Raw genomic sequence first — 18,159 nt, forward strand, 5'->3', positions numbered from 1 at the left:
TAGATGCCAAATATTCCCAAATTCATGTGGCTAGAATTTGCCTGCCTCTCTCCCTTTCCCTTGCCTGTTTCCCTGGATAAGGGCTAGGGCCCACATGGCTCAGTTATTCCCACGCTGCCTCAACCTTAGTTCCCAGGCTAATGTGGACAAGTCCTTCATCTTGTTTGATCTTTAAAATAATCCTATAATGTCAGGAGTGCTGAGGCTTAGCAAAATTAAATACAAGACAATTCTTTCAGGTGCTAAGATTTCTGTAAATTGAGTAGAGAACTTTTTTTTCCCATTAGCAAAATAAATGTAACTTCAGCTTGTAATAAAGGGAAAGACAATCCACAATCCCACCATCATAACACAGCAGTGATATTCATTTTATATATATTTTTATGTATTACTTCTCAGACATTATCCATTTACAGAGACTGACTTTTCCCATAATGATTCACTGCCTACATGGAGCCTAAAATGTAGCTCTACTCACTTCAGTGGGGGAATTCACTGAGTACCCACAGAGGGACTCTGGAGTAAGTATGGCATAGATTTAAAATCACCAAATTATAACTACACTATATAATGAGTAAAACAAGCATCCTTTTGAATGCATCTCTTTGAAACTGGGTTTCTTAATCTAAACTACACTCTATCTGAATTCTCTACTGTAAACTGTTGACACTGTCTACACATAAAATCTACTCATACATTCTTTGCTGAATAAATATTCAGTCAACCAAAACCAAAGTTAAACTATGAACTCTATCCTGTGACTTTTTCTCCTTTACATCATTGAGCACATCAAGTCTCATTTTTACTTTAACAGTGTTTTTTTTTTAAGTTAAAAGATTTTCAGAAACAAGGATCTCATATAATAAAATGTTATAGAGTGGTAAAATATTGTGAACATCCACTGTCATTCTGGAGATTGACACCCAGAGCAGCCTCGTATAGATTATGGGCTGGGGAAAGTTAGAGGAAGAATGGGGGGGGGGCAGGGGGACCTAGTGATTAGAACACACAGCTAGGCTTAGGTGTCCTCCCATCTCCCCCCCTCCCAATGTCTGAAGCTCAGTGCTGTCTTTCTCCATTTTGTCCTTTTCTGGTCTGATCATCAAAAGACATATTTCACTGATATCATTTAAGGCTGATCTCCTACACACACAGCTGGCTGGGGCGTGTTGGCATGAATACGTAGAGATCTATAAGAAACAGACCCTCATTCTGGAACCAACAATTCAGTCAGGACATGATGTTAATAATCAGAAGACCTGGGATCGGTTCCTGGCCTCTTTATTTACTAATGTATTTACCATAAACAATTTATTAAAATCCTTTGTAAAACAGGGTTAATTAATAATAATAATCATAAATCTACACCTGTTTTAAGGACCAACAGGGATAAATGATATTCAGAAAATTATTTATGTTAATATAGAATATATACACAACTCAAAATACCACCTCCAAGATTTTTGTCTTTGTGATAGTTAGGTTCAGGTGTCAACTTGGCCAGGTGAAGGTACCTAGTTCTGTTGCTGTGGATATGAGCCAATGGCATGTGAACCTCATCTGTTGCTCATTACATCTGCAATCCGCAGTCAGCTAGAAGGCGTGCCTGCTGCAATGAGTGATTTTTTATTTAATTGGCTGGAAGCTTAAATGAGAGAGCTCAAGGTAGCACAGCCCAAGCAGCACAGCATACCTCATGTCAGCACTCACAGCTCAGCCCAGGCCTTTGGAGATGCAGAAAGGAATTACCCTGGGGAAAGTTGTTGGAACCCAGAGGCCTGGAGAGAAGGCAAGCAGATATCACCCTGTGCCTTCCCACATAAGAAAGAACCTCAGCTGAAAGTTAGCTGCCTTTCCTCTGAAGAACTATATGTTAACTTAATAAATTCCCTTTTATTGAAAGCTAATCAGTCTCTGGTGTCTTGCATTCTGGCAGCTAGCAAACTAGAACAGATACCTTAACTCCAAAGAAAGGGTCGATGATGTTTCTCTCTCAGCTGGGAGGCACATGGCAATGTCTGCTAGCTCTCTCTCCTCATTTCATAAAGCTTCCTTGGGGGTGTTTCCCTTTTGCATCTCCAAAGATCTCTGGCTGTTGCACTCTGTTGGCACTGAGCTTTTTCCAAAATGGTTCCCTCTTAAAGGGCTCCAGTAAGCAAACTCACCTTGAATGGGTGGAGACACATCTCCATGGAAATCATCTAATCAAAACTTACCACCCACATTTGCGTGGTCATATCTCTAGGTAAATAGTAAAAAAGATTCCACCCAGCAACATTGAATGAGGATTAAAGAGCAAGGCTTTTCTGGGGATATGTGACAGTTTCAAACCAGCACAAATGGTCAATTAACAAAACCTGAATAAGATCTGTAGATTATGTAATAGTATTGAATCAATATTAATTCTTTGATTTTTTAATAACTGTACCATTGCTATGAAAGAGAATGTCCTTATTTTTAAGAAATATACAGGGAAATATTTAGGGGTAAAGAGACAAACATCTGCAACTTATTCCTAAATCTTCCAAGGAAAAACTTATATGTATATAATATATATGAATATATAATATGTACATATGTGTATATATATACATATAAAAACTTACATGTATATAATATCTATATGAATATATAATATGTATGCATATAAATATATGTATGTGATGAAAATGAATATGGCAAAATGTTAACAGTTCAAGACTCTGGGTGAAGGATATGAGATTTCTTTGTACTATGTTTTTTTTATACTTTAATTGATATATCTTCATGCACATACAGTCCATCCAAAGTACATAATCAATGGTTCACAATATCATCATATAGTTGTGTATTCATCACCATGATCATTTTTACAACATATGCATCACTCCAGAAAAATAAGAAAAAAATCCATACTGTAACAGTCCTCTAAGCTTGAAGTTATTAAAAAAAAAAAAAAGGATGACAGTGAGGAGGGCAGTTGAGAGCAGACAAGTAAAAGAGGAAGAGGTGGTGGTTCTAGGCCAGGCTGGTTAGAAGAGGAAGAGGGGGGAGTTCCAGATGTGCTGCAAGAGGAGCCCTGACAAATGAGGCACCATCTCCCCACAGACAGATGAGACAGGAGGACACGAGACATTGATTCTTTGCTAAATCAGGACTGTTTACCATTCTGAAAAAAAAAAATCCCATTATTTTTGCAAATAAAGCAAACTATGGATTTTCATGTTAGGATAAATAACCAGGTTTTCTGGTTTCTTGCTACGTTAGGAGATCTCATTAAGGCCATTATGTTCACATATGATGAAAAACTCCTTGTAGTTAGGGCTAGATTTTAGAAGCACATGTCAGCTGAGCTGTCATTCCCTCTGGAACATAGCAGATAGAGTCTGAAGCGTACAACCAGTGGAATGGAAAAATGTAATTCTTTGTGTTTGTGTCAACTAGTGCAGTCACCTGGACATGTTCCCAGCAGAATGCCCTTTGTACAGACTTAAAACTATAACCGCAGATGTACATAAAAGCTGTTTTGCAAAATTATACCAATCAGCATGAGCTGAATAGGGGCTGTTCAAATTATATTTGAAACCCAAGAGATGCCTAAAATCCTCCTGTGACTAAATGCAATCGTCTCATTTACCCCTTCCCATCTCCCTAACCAATATCTTAGAAAAAACAAAACTGAGGTTCACAAAGGTCAAGCATTTCCCCCATGGTCACACAACTAGTTGATAGCAAAGCCTCAATTTCTTGACCTGAGACTTTCTGCTCTTTCTAATACTCTACTACATTTCCCCTTTCTTACTTCCCAACAGGGGAAGTATTTTCTCTCAGCAGAAACTGACCCTGCCCATAATTACAGAGATAGGCATAATAACTCTAAGGATAACACCTTCCCCTTGCAGGAATTCTTTCAGGATTGGGAATGCAACAGAATTTGGGCAAATAAAATCTATATACAAGCTTTCTGGGGGATTCTGGAAAAGGGTTGGGGGAGTAGTTTTAGAAGCCAGGCCTTTTCTCCAGCCTGTACACTGATAAGTTATGGAAGAGACCTCACTGCTAATGACCACCGTCCTAGGACACAAGTGTGATCTGTCTTGGGATAAAGTGATGTTGTACATAGCAGAGGAGAACTGTGGAATGAACATGATTCTCAGTAACTGCTTCTATCCACTTATATTCTGGACCCCCTCTTGTTCTACAAAGATTCTGCTTCTACAATTATTGCTAGTTCACTTTCTCTTTACTATCAATAGCTCCCTTTCTCTGATTATTTCCATCTGTGTTCAAATGTGCATTGGATTCCTTCGTATTAAAACAAAACAAACCTCCTTAGACACTCTACATTCTCTCCCAGTTACAACTTTCTGTCTATACTTTTTCACCTTTCATCACTTTTTAACCCATTCTAGTGTAGCTCCTGTCATCACTCTTCTTATAGAACTGCTCTTGTCAAAGTCATCATTGACCTCCATCTTGCCAACTCCAATGGACATGCTTCTGATCTTACTTTTCTTGACCCCCCCAAAAGGATTTAAATTGGTTCAGTATCCCCTCCTTCTTGAATACTTTCTTATCTTGGCTTCCCTGACTCCACACTTGCCTGGTATTTTTGTTACTTCACTGGTTGCTGCTTCTTTTACTCCCAAACGCTGCCTTCTTCTCCTCCAATGAATTTCTAATTCCTCAAGGCTTGGGCCTAAAATTTCTACTCTTCCCTATTCCTTCTCTTCCCATATTCATTCAGCATTCCATTTGGGCAGTGTTCATGCAATATCCAATATTCACTGATTTTCTATTGTATGCCATACACTGGTCTAAGTGGTCGATATAAGGCAATGAACAAGCTAACAAAGACGCTGCCTTTTTGAAGCACACACTCTAGTGGAAGAGAGAAAACATAAAAGAGAGAGTACTCAATCAACAACAAAATAAAGGTCTAATATAATGTTAGGTAGGATTAAGTGCTATGAACTAAAGGCCATGTAAGTAGATAGTGACAGTGATGCTATTTTTCAATTGGGTGGCCAGCAAAGGACTCTTGAGGAGGTAGACATTTACTTCAGGGTAAAGTGCAGTGTGAGAGAGATGAGTTAAAGGATGACTCCAAATTCTTGGTTTGAATGATAGGAAGAATGATGATGCTATTTATTGAGATAAGAAAGAGTAGGGGAGAAGAAGATTTACCAGGGGAAAATCAAGAATTCTGTTCTGGATGTTGTATTAGCTTCTTACAGCTGCTGTAACAATACACCACAAAGCGGGTAGCTTAAAACAATAGAAATTTATTCTCTCACGGTTCTGGAGACTAGAAGTTCAAAATCAAGGTGTTGGTAGGGTTATGCTCCCTCTGGAGAATCCAGGGAGGAATCCTTTCTTGCTTCTCCCTAGCTCTTATGACTCCTGGCAATTTTGGCATTCCTTGGTTTTCCTTGACTTGTAAATGCATCATTTCAATCTCTGTGTCTGTCTCTACATAGCCTTCTTCTCTTGTGTCTATGTGCCCTCTCCTTTTCTTATAAGGACACCAGTCATTGGACTCAGGTCCCACCATAATCCAGCTTGATTGCATGTTAACTTAATCATGCCTGCAAATACTCCATTTTCAAATAAGGTCACATTCACAGGTACCAAGGTTAGGACTTGAACATATCGTTTTTTGGGGGGGAGGGGGGACACAATTTAACCTAAAAAGGACAAAATGCATAAAGATGAGACATTGAGCTTCATAATAGTTGGGGGTGTATTAAGGGATAGTTTGGATGTACTGAGTTCCTCGTGTAGCTCCTCTTGTAGACCTCCTTCTTCAGGTCTCAGGGAGACCTTCCCTGACCACTCTGTCCCTGAGAACATCCCATCTGCCACTCCCACCTAGATAGTCATTTTCACACCCCTATCTTATTGTCATTATATTATCATAATCTGTAGTAATGAAATTTGATTATTGTATGGCTAAGCCCAATAAAAATACGTCTTGGGAGAACAAGAACCTTGTCTGCATCTCTTGGCACCACAGAGGAAGGGCTCAAAGAATATTTGATGAGTGAATGAAAGGTAGGTCTGTCCTCTGGAGAGGTCATAAGAACTGAGTTCTTTTTCGGAGCTCAGTCAGTCACTAACTATATTGCTTTGGTATTTTCTCAATTTTAAAAGTAGTCTGATTAGATTATTTCAAGACGCTAATTTGTCCACTTGGAAATTAAATTTTAAATCCAGATTTTCATTCATTTTGCCTGACTAAATTGTACCTAGGTCCTCATTTTGGTAAAAATAATGCCAAAGAACTTTCTGATGCAGAATGAGCAAGACACTATAAACCAGAGGAATCCTGAAGAGTTTATTGTTCCCTTGCCTGCCCACCCCTTCCATCCAAATCCTCAGTTCAAAATATGCATCATTCTACAGACTATACTCCAAGACCCGGGGAAAACAATTGGAAAGAATAAGAAGTTCTTTTCCTGCAACATTATTGAGCTCTTAATCAGCAGTAGAACGTATGCCTTTCAGATAATTACTACATTTCACATGTATTAGAGATTTATTTGCATATTAAGTCAAAACCCTGTGAGGTAGATTTAAATACTCCCCTTTGATTGATGAAGAAAATGAAGCTCAGGGAGAGAAAAACTGATTTGCTCTTCATTCCAAGAATTGGCAAGTGGCAGAAGGAAGATTGGAATATACATCTGCTTTCCACTCTGTTGTGTCTTCCACTACACTGTAGATGCCTATAGTTGTTGGCAAAACCTTGTTGGGTATAATCAGTTTCCAGTGGATTCAGGTCTACTTGTGATTCACCATATGAAAATATCAGAAATGCTCTCTTAGAACCCAGTGTTCAAGAAACTGACAATTTACTTTCCAACATCTGGAAAATCCTATCGCAAAACTGTTAACTGCTATGTAATTTAGCTAGGTGGGGTTAATGTCATGGAAACTATCAAGTTGTTTACAGAGGGTAGAAAAATTTCCCTTCTGAAATAAGATTTCCCAGGGCTCCTTCCTGAGAAGAGAGAGATGCCAGAAATATTTATTCCCCACATAACTAGGCATTGGGAGATCCCCCACTATCCTTTGCATTCCTCTTCCTCAATAATTTTTGAAGTCTTCACTTTCAAAAGAATCATGCTCTTTCTTAATAAAGGAATCCTTTGCCCACCAGATGTCCTTATAAGAGAACAGGGTCTCTCACTACTAGAGCAACAATGTGGGTATACATGTATGTGTGTGTGTTTGTGGATGAGGATATGATAATCATGTATCATATGAAATAACATATATGAAAATATATAAAGCTGTACATAGAAAAATAGCATGGGGCATGATTTTGAATGTATAACTTTTGCCTTTTTTTTTTTCTTTTGACCTAAAAATCAGTTAGGACTGATATAAGTCAGGAAGAGAGGAAAGAACACTGTAGATGTGGTGTACTCATTTCCTCTCCCTTCCACCCCCATTCAGTTTGTGTTGTTTTCCTTTGAAAGTAAAGTTGGCATAGAAAGAGGGATTGGGGTGCTGTGAAGAGAGGAGGGATTCATTAGTTTTTTTCTTACCTACCAATAAAATGATCAAGGCAGGCTAAGAACTAAAGCATCAATAAAAAAAGACCCTGAATAGAAAAACGAATAAATACATTTATTTTGTACAAAGCGACTGCAGGCACCCGAAGGTCCCGTCAGAGGAGCAGGAGGGAGCCCAGCAGCAGCTCGCCCCGGCCCAGCTCGCGGTCTCGCTCCAGGCCGCGGCCCTTGTGCTTGGCCTTGACGCGCACGGCCATGCGGCGCACCTCGTCCTCCGTGAGCCCGTCAAAGCAGAAGTCCTGCTCGAACACCGGGTCGCGACTCCGCCCGACCACGGCGCTGCGCCGCTTGCGCGTCTCGCCCGGCGACTGCAGGACGAAGCTGAGGCGGCAGCCGAGGGCGCGGGCTCCCTCGGCACCCCCGGCCATGCCCTCCGCGCGCAGCAGCCGGATGCGGAGGCGCCCGCTGCCCGGGCAGTAGTCGGCGGCCAGGCGCAGGACGCCGCCGGCGCGACCCAGAGCCACGGTGCCCTCGGCCTCCAGCCGCTCGGGCCGCGGGACCAAGAGTGGCGGCGGCGGCGGGGATTCAGAGGGGCCCGGGGTCGGCGGTCCCGAGCAGGCGCCGCGCTCTGCGTCTGCGTCCCCGTCCCCGCCGGAGACAGAGCGGGAGCCGGCCGGGTCGCGACGCCTCCGGGTTCTCAGCGCGCGGCCCAGCAGCCGGTCGGTGGCGCGCAGGAGGCGGCGGCGGCGGGGCCTCGAGGGGAGGGCGTCCCGGGGTGGGTGGGGACTGCCGGTAGCCGCGGGGGTGGCGGTCGGAGCTCCGCCGGGGGTTCGCTGCCAGCTCTTGGGCGCGCAGGGAACGTCACCGCCGCGGACAAAGTTTTGGCCACTGGCCGGGCGACGGACAGCGGGTGGCCGCAGGAGCACGGCAGCGCCGGGGTCCCCGAGGAAGAGTGACTCCTTGCGGCGGGTGTGCGGGCTCTCGAGCAGCGCGCAGAAGCCGTAGGCGGTGCGCACGCGGGGCAGGTGCGGCAACGAGAGCGCGGCCTGAGAACGTGGGTCCCAGTCGGTGCGGCCGGCGCCCTCGGAGGGGGGCCACAGGTCCGACTCGGCAGCGCACCGCCGGGGCAAGGTGGTGGCCAGGAGCGGTGACTCGGGCGTGTAGGTCGCGGGCATCCGAGGTGGGATGCAAAATTTAGGGATGCGGTCGGGAGTGAGCACGTTGGCGTAGGCGGGCTCCGGAACAGCACTGCCCACGGCGGAGGCGCGGAGTCTCCCGAGGAGCCCCATGCTCCGAGCGGGGGCCGGGCGTAACGGGAAGAAGCGCTCCTGCAGAGATGAGAGGCTGCTGAGTTCTCGACGCTCGGGACTGCTGGACCCCTCCCCCTTGACTCTTTGGACCGAGGAGCCCAGTATCATGTGCCAGACCGAGAGGAGCTCTCCCGCACCCACAAACCCGACCCTCCTTCCATTCATTGATACTTTAAAAAAAATAAACGAATAAATAGAAATAGGACCTTTCCTCTTCTTCAGTCACTTAGGCACTCGTAAGCTCAGTGCCCTCGGCCTCCCGGTCCTGCCCGGCGTGCTTGCACTGCTGCTGGACAGTGGTGCTCCTCTCTTATAACCCGCAGCCGGAGCCCCGCCTAGCTGGCAGGGAGCCAGCGGACAGTCCGCCTTCCCGCCATCTCCTCCCACCGACGCCGGGAACCATGAAGCGGACACCCTCTGGTCTGCCCTGGACTATGCACCTGTGCACAGGCCCGGGAGCGTGCCGGTGAAGCGAGGGCGCCTAGTCGCCCTGCCAAGGAAGAATTGGCAGTAGAAAGTGATTGCTGCCTCTTGGAAAAGGTGAAGCAGGATGAGGAAACAGGAAGTTCCTTTGACTAGGAGCTAAATCCCTTCACCCTGCCAGTCACCTACTCCCCTAGGGGTTTCTGTTTTCCTGCCCGGTTCTATACACCCACCGTGTGCGGACCATTATGGTTTCCTTGGCATTCATGTCCTCACTGACTTACACGTGTCTCCTGCTGGACTGTGGCCTCCTTAAGCGCACAGGGCCTGGCTCAGTCGATGTCCTCGGTTTTGATGAAGTGGGTGAATTAATATATGCAAAAGTTCCTGAATGACTGCAGGCTCTGCATGTCCATCTTGAATGTCATAGGGCTCATGCCCTAAAAACAGCACTTGATGTTTCCACTGTTAGCCACTTTTTGCTCTACTATGGAAAGATGCTAGTTGGAAAGCACATTACCAGAAGTCTAGTTGCCTCTTTTCATCCCCTTTCATTTCCCAAGATGAGAAAAGCCCAGAGGATTTGAAGAAATTCCATAAGGATGAAGTAGACCTAGTTAGTGGCAGAAACTGTAGCTTGTCAATGCCTACTTTGCATGCTTTTTTTTTTTTTTTTATTTTTTTATTTTTTTTGCTTTTGCTTTTTTAAATTTTTTTATTAATCAAAAAAAAGAAAAGAAATTAACACAACATTTAGAAATCATTCCATTTTACACATGCACTCAGTAATTCTTAGTATCATCACATAGATGTATGATCATCATTTCTTAGCACATTTGCATCGATTTAGGAAAAGAACTAGCAAAACAGCAGAAAAAGATATAGAATGTTAATATAGAGAAGAGAATTCAAATAATAATACTAATAAAAAATATATATATAAAAAAGGAAAAAAAAACAAAAACAAAAGATACAAACAAACAAACAAAAAACTATATTTCAGGTGCAGCTTCATTCAGTGTTCCAACATAGTTACATTACACTTAGGTATTATTGTGCTGTCCATTTTTGAGTTTTTGGATCTAGTCCTGTTGCACAGTCTGTATCCCTTCAGCTCCAATTACCCATTATCTTACCCTGTTTCTAACTCCTGCTGGTCTCTGTTACCAATGATATATTCCAAGCTGATTCTCGAATGTCGGTTCACATCAGTGGGACCATACAGTATTTGTCCTTTAGTTTTTGGCTAGACTCACTCAGCATAATGTTCTCTAGGTCCATCCATGTTATTACATGCTTCATAAGTTTAGTCTGTCTTAAAGCTGCATAATATTCCATCAGAGGTATACGCCACCGTTTGTTTAGCCACTCGTCTGTTGATGGACATTTTGGCTGTTTCCATCTCTTTGCAATTGTAGATAATGCTGCTATAAACACTGGTGTGCAAATGTCCGTCTGTGTCTTTGCCCTTAAGTCCTTTGAGTAGATACCTAGCAGTGGTATTGCTGGGTCGTAATCCATTCTGCCATTCTATGTCTTTTGATTGGGAAATTCAGTCCATTAACTTTTAGTATTATTACTGTTTGGATAATATTTTCCTCTACCATTTTGGCTTTTGTATTATATATATCGTATCTGATTTTCCTTCTTTCTACACTTTACTCCATACCTCTCTCTTCTGTCTTTTCGTATCTGACTCTAGTGCTCCCTTTAGTATTTCTTGCAGAGCTGGTCTCTTGGTCACAAATTCTCTCAGTGACTTTTTGTCTATAAATGTTTTAATTTCTCCTTCATTTTTGAAGGACAATTTTGCTGGATATAGAAGTCTTGGTTGGCAGTTTTTCTCTTTTAGTAACTTAAATATATCATCCCACTGTCTTCTAGCTTCCATGGTTTCTGCTGAGAAATCTACACATAGTCTTATTGGGTTTCCCTTGTATGTGACAAATTGTTTTTCTCTTGCTGCTTTCAAGATCCTCTCTTTCTCTTTGACCTCTGACATTCTAACTAGTAAGTGTCTTGGAGAACGCCTATTTGGGTCTATTCTCTTTGGGGTGCGCTGCACTTCTTGGATCTGTAAATTTAGGTCTTTCATAAGAGTTGGGAAATTTTCAGTGATAATTTCTTCCATTAGTTTTTCTCCTCCTTTTCCCTTCTCTTCTCCTTCTGGGACACCCACAACACGTATATTTGTGCGCTTCATATTGTCATTCAGTTCCCTGATCCCCTGCTCAAGTTTTTCCATTCTATAGTTTCTGTTTCTTTTTGGAATTCAGATGTTCCATCCTCCAGTTCACTAATTATAGCTTCTGTCTCTTTAGATCTACCATTGTAGGTATCCATTGTTTTTTCCATTTTTTCTTCTTTGTCCTTCACTCCCATAAGTTCTGTGATTTGTTTTTTCAGATTTTCTATTTCTTCTTTTTGTTCAGCCCATGTCTTCTTCATGTCCTCCCTCAATTTATTGATTTGGTTTTTGAAGAGTTTTTCCATTTCTGTTCGTATATTCAGCATTAGTTGTCTCAGCTCCTGTATCTCATTTGAACTATTGGTTTGTTCCTTTGACTGGGTCATATCTTCAATTTTCCGAGCGTCATCCATTATTTTCTGCTGGTGTCTGGGCATTTGATCAGATTTCCCTGGGTGTGGGACCCGGCTGGTTGAAAGGTTTTTCTGTGAAATCTCTGGGCTCTGTTTTTCTTTTCCTGCCCAGTAGGTGGCGCTCGTGGCGCTCGTCTGTCTGCGGGGCCCACCAGTAAAAGATGCTGTGGCTCCTTTAACTTGCCAATCTGAATCTCGCAGTTGGCCCAGGAAACCACGTGTGGAGGGGGAGGTTGCCGGCCGCCGCGGCTTGGGGGAGTGCTGGTCCAAATTGCCCAGCTGGCCCGAGACACCAAGCGTGGTGGGAGGGCCCTGCTATCCAACGTTCCCAGTCAGACCGGGGAGCCACGTGCGTGGAGGGGACCCCAGTCGCCAGCCGCCCCAGCCGGGAAAACATGCTCCCCTCAGGTATCTCACCACAGCGGATTCTCCCTGCCCATTCAGCCATTCCAGAATGGGGTACGCTGTCTTTTTGGTCTCTGTCGTGGCTCCGGGAGCTGTTTCGTATTGTTTCTGTTTCTTTAGTTGCTTTTCTGGAGGAGGAACTAAGACCCGCGCGTCTTACTAAGCCGCCATGTTCTCCGGAAGTCCTACTTTGCATGCTTTGCTTCTTGTTATCTGAAATGCCCTTTCTCTGCTTTTTCTCTTTGTAGGAACTCTCATTTTCCATAATTCAGCCCAGACATCATCCCCTTTAGGAACCTTTACTTAGCTCTCCAACTAGAGTCTATCAATATCTCCTCATTCCTTCCATGCTTTAGGTATCACCACTGTTGCATTTTGCACACTGCTTTGGGTGTCTTGGTTTATAGTTTTGTTGCCCCCTAGACTGAGTTTTTTGAAGGCAGAGCTGGGGCAGCTAAACCAGAGTGGAGTTTGGGAATCTGTTATGAATATATGTAAAATAAGATAGAAGTCCTAAGATCCAGACCCTAGGTCTGCCTCCATCCCAGCTGCCATATCCAAAGGACAAGCCTGGCTATCTTATTCACCTCTTATCCAATTCCAGCACCTGGGGATACAATGCTAGGCAAACAGTAAGTGCTCAGTAAACATCTGTTGAATTATATTGTGTTGAGCCTTATCGAGCATCCAGGTCTTATGAGTGTCAGGTGCTTTCAACCACATAATTCTCTATTATTCTATTATTTGTTTCTCAAAACAAACCAGTGAGGTAGACAATGTTTCTATTTTCCAGATGAAAAACTGATCCTCAGATTAAGGGTCATTCAAATTATGAGTCATCAAGGACATAATCCACATATTCTAAATTCTGGTCTTTTTTGCTCATTTATTCTCTCTTCTTTCATTTCTTCCTTCCTCTTTTCCTCTTTCCCATCCCTCCCTTCTTCCTCCGGCCACCCACTCAGCTCAGTATAATTCACTGTCTATTGTGTGTCCAGCATTGAGACCTGTATAGCACATTACACCCAGGAAGTTAATTTTTAAAACAACTCAGTCTACAATTAGCTATTTTCCGTCATCTTTGCTTTGGAATAGGCGCTATTATTATAATCTTTTCAGGTGAGGAGAATTAATGTTTTCCATGGATTAATAATAAATGCTTTTATCCTGAACTGATCACTGTTCCATACTATGTGCTCCTTAGATGGGGCAAGTATGATTTAATAGGCAGTGACTGGGCCCAAGGAGCCATAGCCATTCCTGCTGAAGCCAGTCTGTAGGCTGAGGCATCCCTCAGGTCTCTGGCTCATTTTCCTGTGGTTCATCTAGGTAATCTGAAGGTGTGATGACAAATGGTCTTTCCTAAAGCAGCAGACACCTGCATTATGTCCTGCAGCTGGTGCCAACTCACTTCAAATTAAACTTCATTGAAAATGGCTTTCACTCTCCCAAGGGCTTTTTGTGAGATTAACCCAAAGAAATTTCATCAGTGGGTTAATGACAGTGAAAGTAAGTCGTGGATTTGAGTGCTTGCACTTACAAGCACTTCCATGGTCACAGAACAACAAAAGCATGGCTATAAATACAGTATCTAGAGGGCTTTTTCATACCATTATTTTTCCATGAATCAATATTCTACAAAAGGGATAGTAAGATACAGGGAAATTAAACTATTTACCCAGGGACACAATCCAGCCATTCATTAATTTAAACCCATAGCGGAGTACTGTACACACAGTTAGAGATCTGGATTCCTTCCTGATTCCTAAATCACTTTAGGAAAAAGTGAAAAACACCTCAGTGGAAAACAGCTTCAGCTGTTTCATTATTTTGTGCCTTATGACTATATAAGGTGCATTACTGTTTTGTATTCAAAGCTTCAAAAATTATTATTACAAGGGAACTATCCCATTAGTAACATTAGCATTTACTGAACACTCACTATGTACTGGATAGAAATCATGTTGAATGCTTCATATACTTTATCTCATTTAATACTTAAGTCATTAAGAAGATGGAATAGTAACCTTCTTTTAAAGATACAAAAACTGAGGCTCCCAGAGAATCAACATTACCCAACTCTCACATCTTGTAAGGATACAGCTGGACTCAAACCTAGATCCACCTATCTCATTATCTTGTGTGCATATAACCACTTTCCTACAGTACTCCCCTCAAAGCTATTTCTCCCATCTCTATGGGACCATAGTTTAGTTTGCTAAAGTTGCAGAAATGCAACATACCAGAAATGAGTTGGCTTTTACAACAGGAATTTATCAACTGACAAGTTTACAGTTCTGATTCCAAGAAAATGTCCAAATCAAGACATCAACAAGTGATGCATTCCACCTGAACACCAGCTACCAGCCATCTGGGAGTCTTCTGTCAAATGGCAAGACACATGGCAACGTCTGCTAGTATCTCCCTTCTCTCCCAGCTTTCACTGCTTCCAGCTTCTGGTTTCAGCAGCTTCCTCTCTGTTTCTGAGGTTCTCTCTCAGCTTCTCTGTCTTTTCTTTTTCATTTTGTTAAAAGCTACAAGGAGAAGCCAGGCTGCACTTTTCATATTTAATTTGGATACCTCCTCTGCTAAACATCCAAGCTTGTCACATTCAAATTTTGTCTTCCATCCGACATCAGTACTCAACTTTATCAGGTTCTCTGCCACTTTAAAACAAGAATCTCCTTTCTTCCAGTTGGCAGTGACATATCCATCATTTCTAAGACCTCCTCAGAAGAACCTTAAGCATCCATATTTCTACCAATTATCTCTTTGCAGCAATCTAGCCCTTTTCTATCAAGCTTCTCAAGTTCTTCCAGAATCTGTCCCTTATCCATTTATAAAGTTGTTTCAGCATATTTGGAATTTGCAGTCGTAGCACCCCATTCTTCAGGTACCAAAATCTGTTTTAGTTCACTAAGGCTGCTGAAATGGGCTGGCTTTTAACAATGGGGATTTGCTAGTTTACAAGTTTACAGTTCTGAGGCCATAAAAATGTCCAAATCAAGGTAACAGCAGGCGACCTGGTAATGCTGGACTACTCTGTCAGATGGCAAGGCACAGGTCAATGTTTGCTGGTCATTTTCTCCCAGGTTTTACTGCTTTCAGCTTCCAACTGCTCCATCCATGGCTTTCTTTCTGAGCTTCTGTTCATTCTACCTTTCATCTTCTTATAAAGAACTCCAGTACCAAACCATGATAGACCAGATAAAAGAAAAAGAGACCTTGTTCAAAGGCCTTGACTTGAAACTTACACCTTACTGATTAAACTAGACCCTGATATATTAAAGCATTAGATTGTCATAAGCAGAAAACTACTAGTTATATTAGTGCTATACGATTATAAGCAGAATCCTTGTTCTCCTAGGAAGTGTATTCATTCTCTTCATTTACACCATTGCTTAAAAAGGGATTCTAAGTGATTTATGTAACAAAAACACAGGCAATTTATCAACCACTACAGCCTGACCAGGAAAAAGGTTAAAGACCGAGTAAAGAACCTTGAAGAAGGTCACGAAGTGTCCATATCTACACCCCTGGAATGGGGAGGGCAAATGTGAAGGCCTGGGATGGTGAGAAGTCCTACAGGAGAACCTCTCTTTCCACTGGCTTCAGAAAGCCACTGAAGAACCAGCCCGAATGTCCACTGGTACAGGGCCATATCCAATTGCCCTGGTCTTGGTCAGGGACCCTTTTTCTGTGATCTTCCTTCAGAGTGAAAATGGAGAGTGCAGCAAATTTCGGAGTCTCTCAAACTTAGGTTCACAATCTTGGCTCTGCCATTTTTTACATGTGTGGCCTTGGCCAATTTAGTAAAACCCTCCCAGAGAACGATCTCATCTATTAAATGAGAGTAACCATAGCTATTACCTGCATTTTGTGAGGATTACAGATAGGGTACAGAAAGGACATAGCAGGGCTTAGTAAATTCTGGTTATTACTACTAAAATAGTTTATTTGGATTAGGTTGCCCATGATAAACTTTCAAAACTATTTCGTTTCCTACAGCACATTAAATCAACTATGAAAGTATATCTTTTGAAAAACAGCTTTTGAAAACTGTGTAAAAAAACTGTACAAGAAAAACTTGTTCCTTAGCCGCAAGAGAAGAGCCATAGCAAATTGCAGATTGCTTAATATTAATATAATTAAATGTTTATTGAGTTAACAGATGAGAATCAAGACTAATCAAATAAATCGCCATTTATTTAATGTGTCTGGACTCTGGGGTGTGTCTGGACTCTGGGACTTCCTATCTTTATCTTTTCAGACAACTGACTTGTCTAATTTGTGGCCATCTTCTAAAAGTCTTTAGCTCATTAAGCTTTTTTCCTTTGATGTTGGGAATGAGAAAACTTCTAAGCATTTTTACAAATACTGAGCTTATTTAATCCTCACAACAGTTACATCAATCTTCTACTCATTTTACAGATGATGAATTAGAGACTCAGAGGCACTAAGTGTTTCATTCACAATCACACAACTAGAACTTGCCTGAGAGATTGTTTAGACCCTGGCCTTGTCCCAAAATCTTATGCTTTTCCCCCAAAACAATTATTTCACTGGCTTATTACCCAGGGAATATATAAAATATATTGAAAGTTAGTTTCTTAGAGCAACTCAGCAAATTGTCGTGACGAAGTGTGAAGTGACTCACAGAGTTGTAGGCAAGTCTTTGTGTATCATCTCCTTCTAGTTACTCTCTTCTGCTTGAAATGCCCTGAAATGAAGCTGTTACATGGAGTGTTTGCTGCAGTTTCTTTTCTGACAATGTCCACCTTCCCTAGTGATATATTCAATCTGCATGATGCAGGGTCACTTCACATCTCTTTGTGCACGTCTTTTGGTGCTGTGTGAAGTCAGCCTCCACTGTCACCTTCCTTCAGCCTGTTCCCTCCCACTGCTACCAGAAGGAACTGAAACACAGACCTGATCAGGTCACTCCCCCACTTCATAGCCATCTATGTTATCCCATCAACTTCAGGACAAAGGCCAAACTCCTTTGCTGGGGTCCAAGAACCCTCAAGATCTGGCCCCTCCCCTCCTATGCCTCTAGCCTCATCTCCTGCTTTACCTGCTTTATCCTGCTGTCTTCAGTCACAGTGCTGGCTGTTCCCTAAAGCACTAAATATCATGCCTTTCCTTATGCTGTTCCCTCTGCTGGGAGAACCCACCTCCCATCTGCTTTCATAAGTCCTATTTGTTCTTTAAAACTCAGTTCAAACATCAACTCCTTCTCAAGACCTTTCTTGACCTCTACAGGCTGGACTGTGTCCTCTGCTGTTAAAGTATTTCTCACATAGTAAGCAACTTATTCCCTTATCTGTCTGACTCTTACACTGAACTCTTTGAAGGAAGAGACTTTATGCTTCATTTCCATACCCCAGGACCTGCACAGGGCCAACACATAATAGACAACCATATGTTTGCTGAAATTAGACACAATCTAGCACTGCTATTTAACTGTTTTGGCTTTCTCTTTTCTTTTTTTAATGTATCATGTATATTGTTTTCTCAAACAAATTTTAAACTCATTTAAGGTTGAGAATCAAAGCTATTCTGGTCAGATCCCTAACTGCTTGGTCACTTATTTAAGTATGTCCTTTCTCTAAGAACAGCAACCCCAATTTTTTTTTTTTTTTTTTGTATGCTGTATGGCGGAGTCACATTTCATTCTTATTGCAGCACTATTTGTTGAATTTTTGTTTGTTAGTTTTTGTTTGTTTGTTTCGGGGGGGGATGTGCATGGGCTGGGAATTGAACCTGAGTCTCCTGCATGGCAGGCAAGAATTCTACCACTGAACTACCCTTGCATCCCCAGCAACCCAATTGTTAAGAAAGGATTCTCCTCCCCATAGTGACACTATAATGTTGGCCAAAGTTACATTCCTGATGAAGATTTATTTTTGTTTCTCTCTATC

General features: G+C 42.3%; 1 protein-coding gene across 2 annotated transcripts; it reads right to left on the reverse strand.

The window, feature by feature from the left end:
- Positions 1–7,628: 7,628 nt before the first annotated feature.
- Positions 7,629–9,174, reverse strand: C2CD4B (C2 calcium dependent domain containing 4B). Of its 2 annotated transcripts, XM_077126650.1 has the most exons (2): positions 9,016–9,174; positions 7,629–8,827 (listed from the first exon to the last, which is right to left on the reverse strand). In XM_077126650.1, exon 2 carries the CDS (start codon positions 8,786–8,788, stop codon positions 7,655–7,657), a length of 1,134 nt encoding a protein of 377 aa, XP_076982765.1. In that variant the 5' UTR covers positions 8,789–8,827; positions 9,016–9,174; the 3' UTR covers positions 7,629–7,654. The 2 variants fall into 2 exon arrangements, with proteins under 2 accessions (XP_076982765.1, XP_076982764.1); XM_077126649.1 differs by having other exon boundaries at positions 7,629–9,174.
- Between the last annotated feature and the right edge of the window lie 8,985 nt (positions 9,175–18,159).

This window comes from Tamandua tetradactyla, chromosome 14, assembly GCF_023851605.1.
Source record: "Tamandua tetradactyla isolate mTamTet1 chromosome 14, mTamTet1.pri, whole genome shotgun sequence".
NCBI classification, from domain to species: domain Eukaryota; kingdom Metazoa; phylum Chordata; class Mammalia; order Pilosa; family Myrmecophagidae; genus Tamandua; species Tamandua tetradactyla.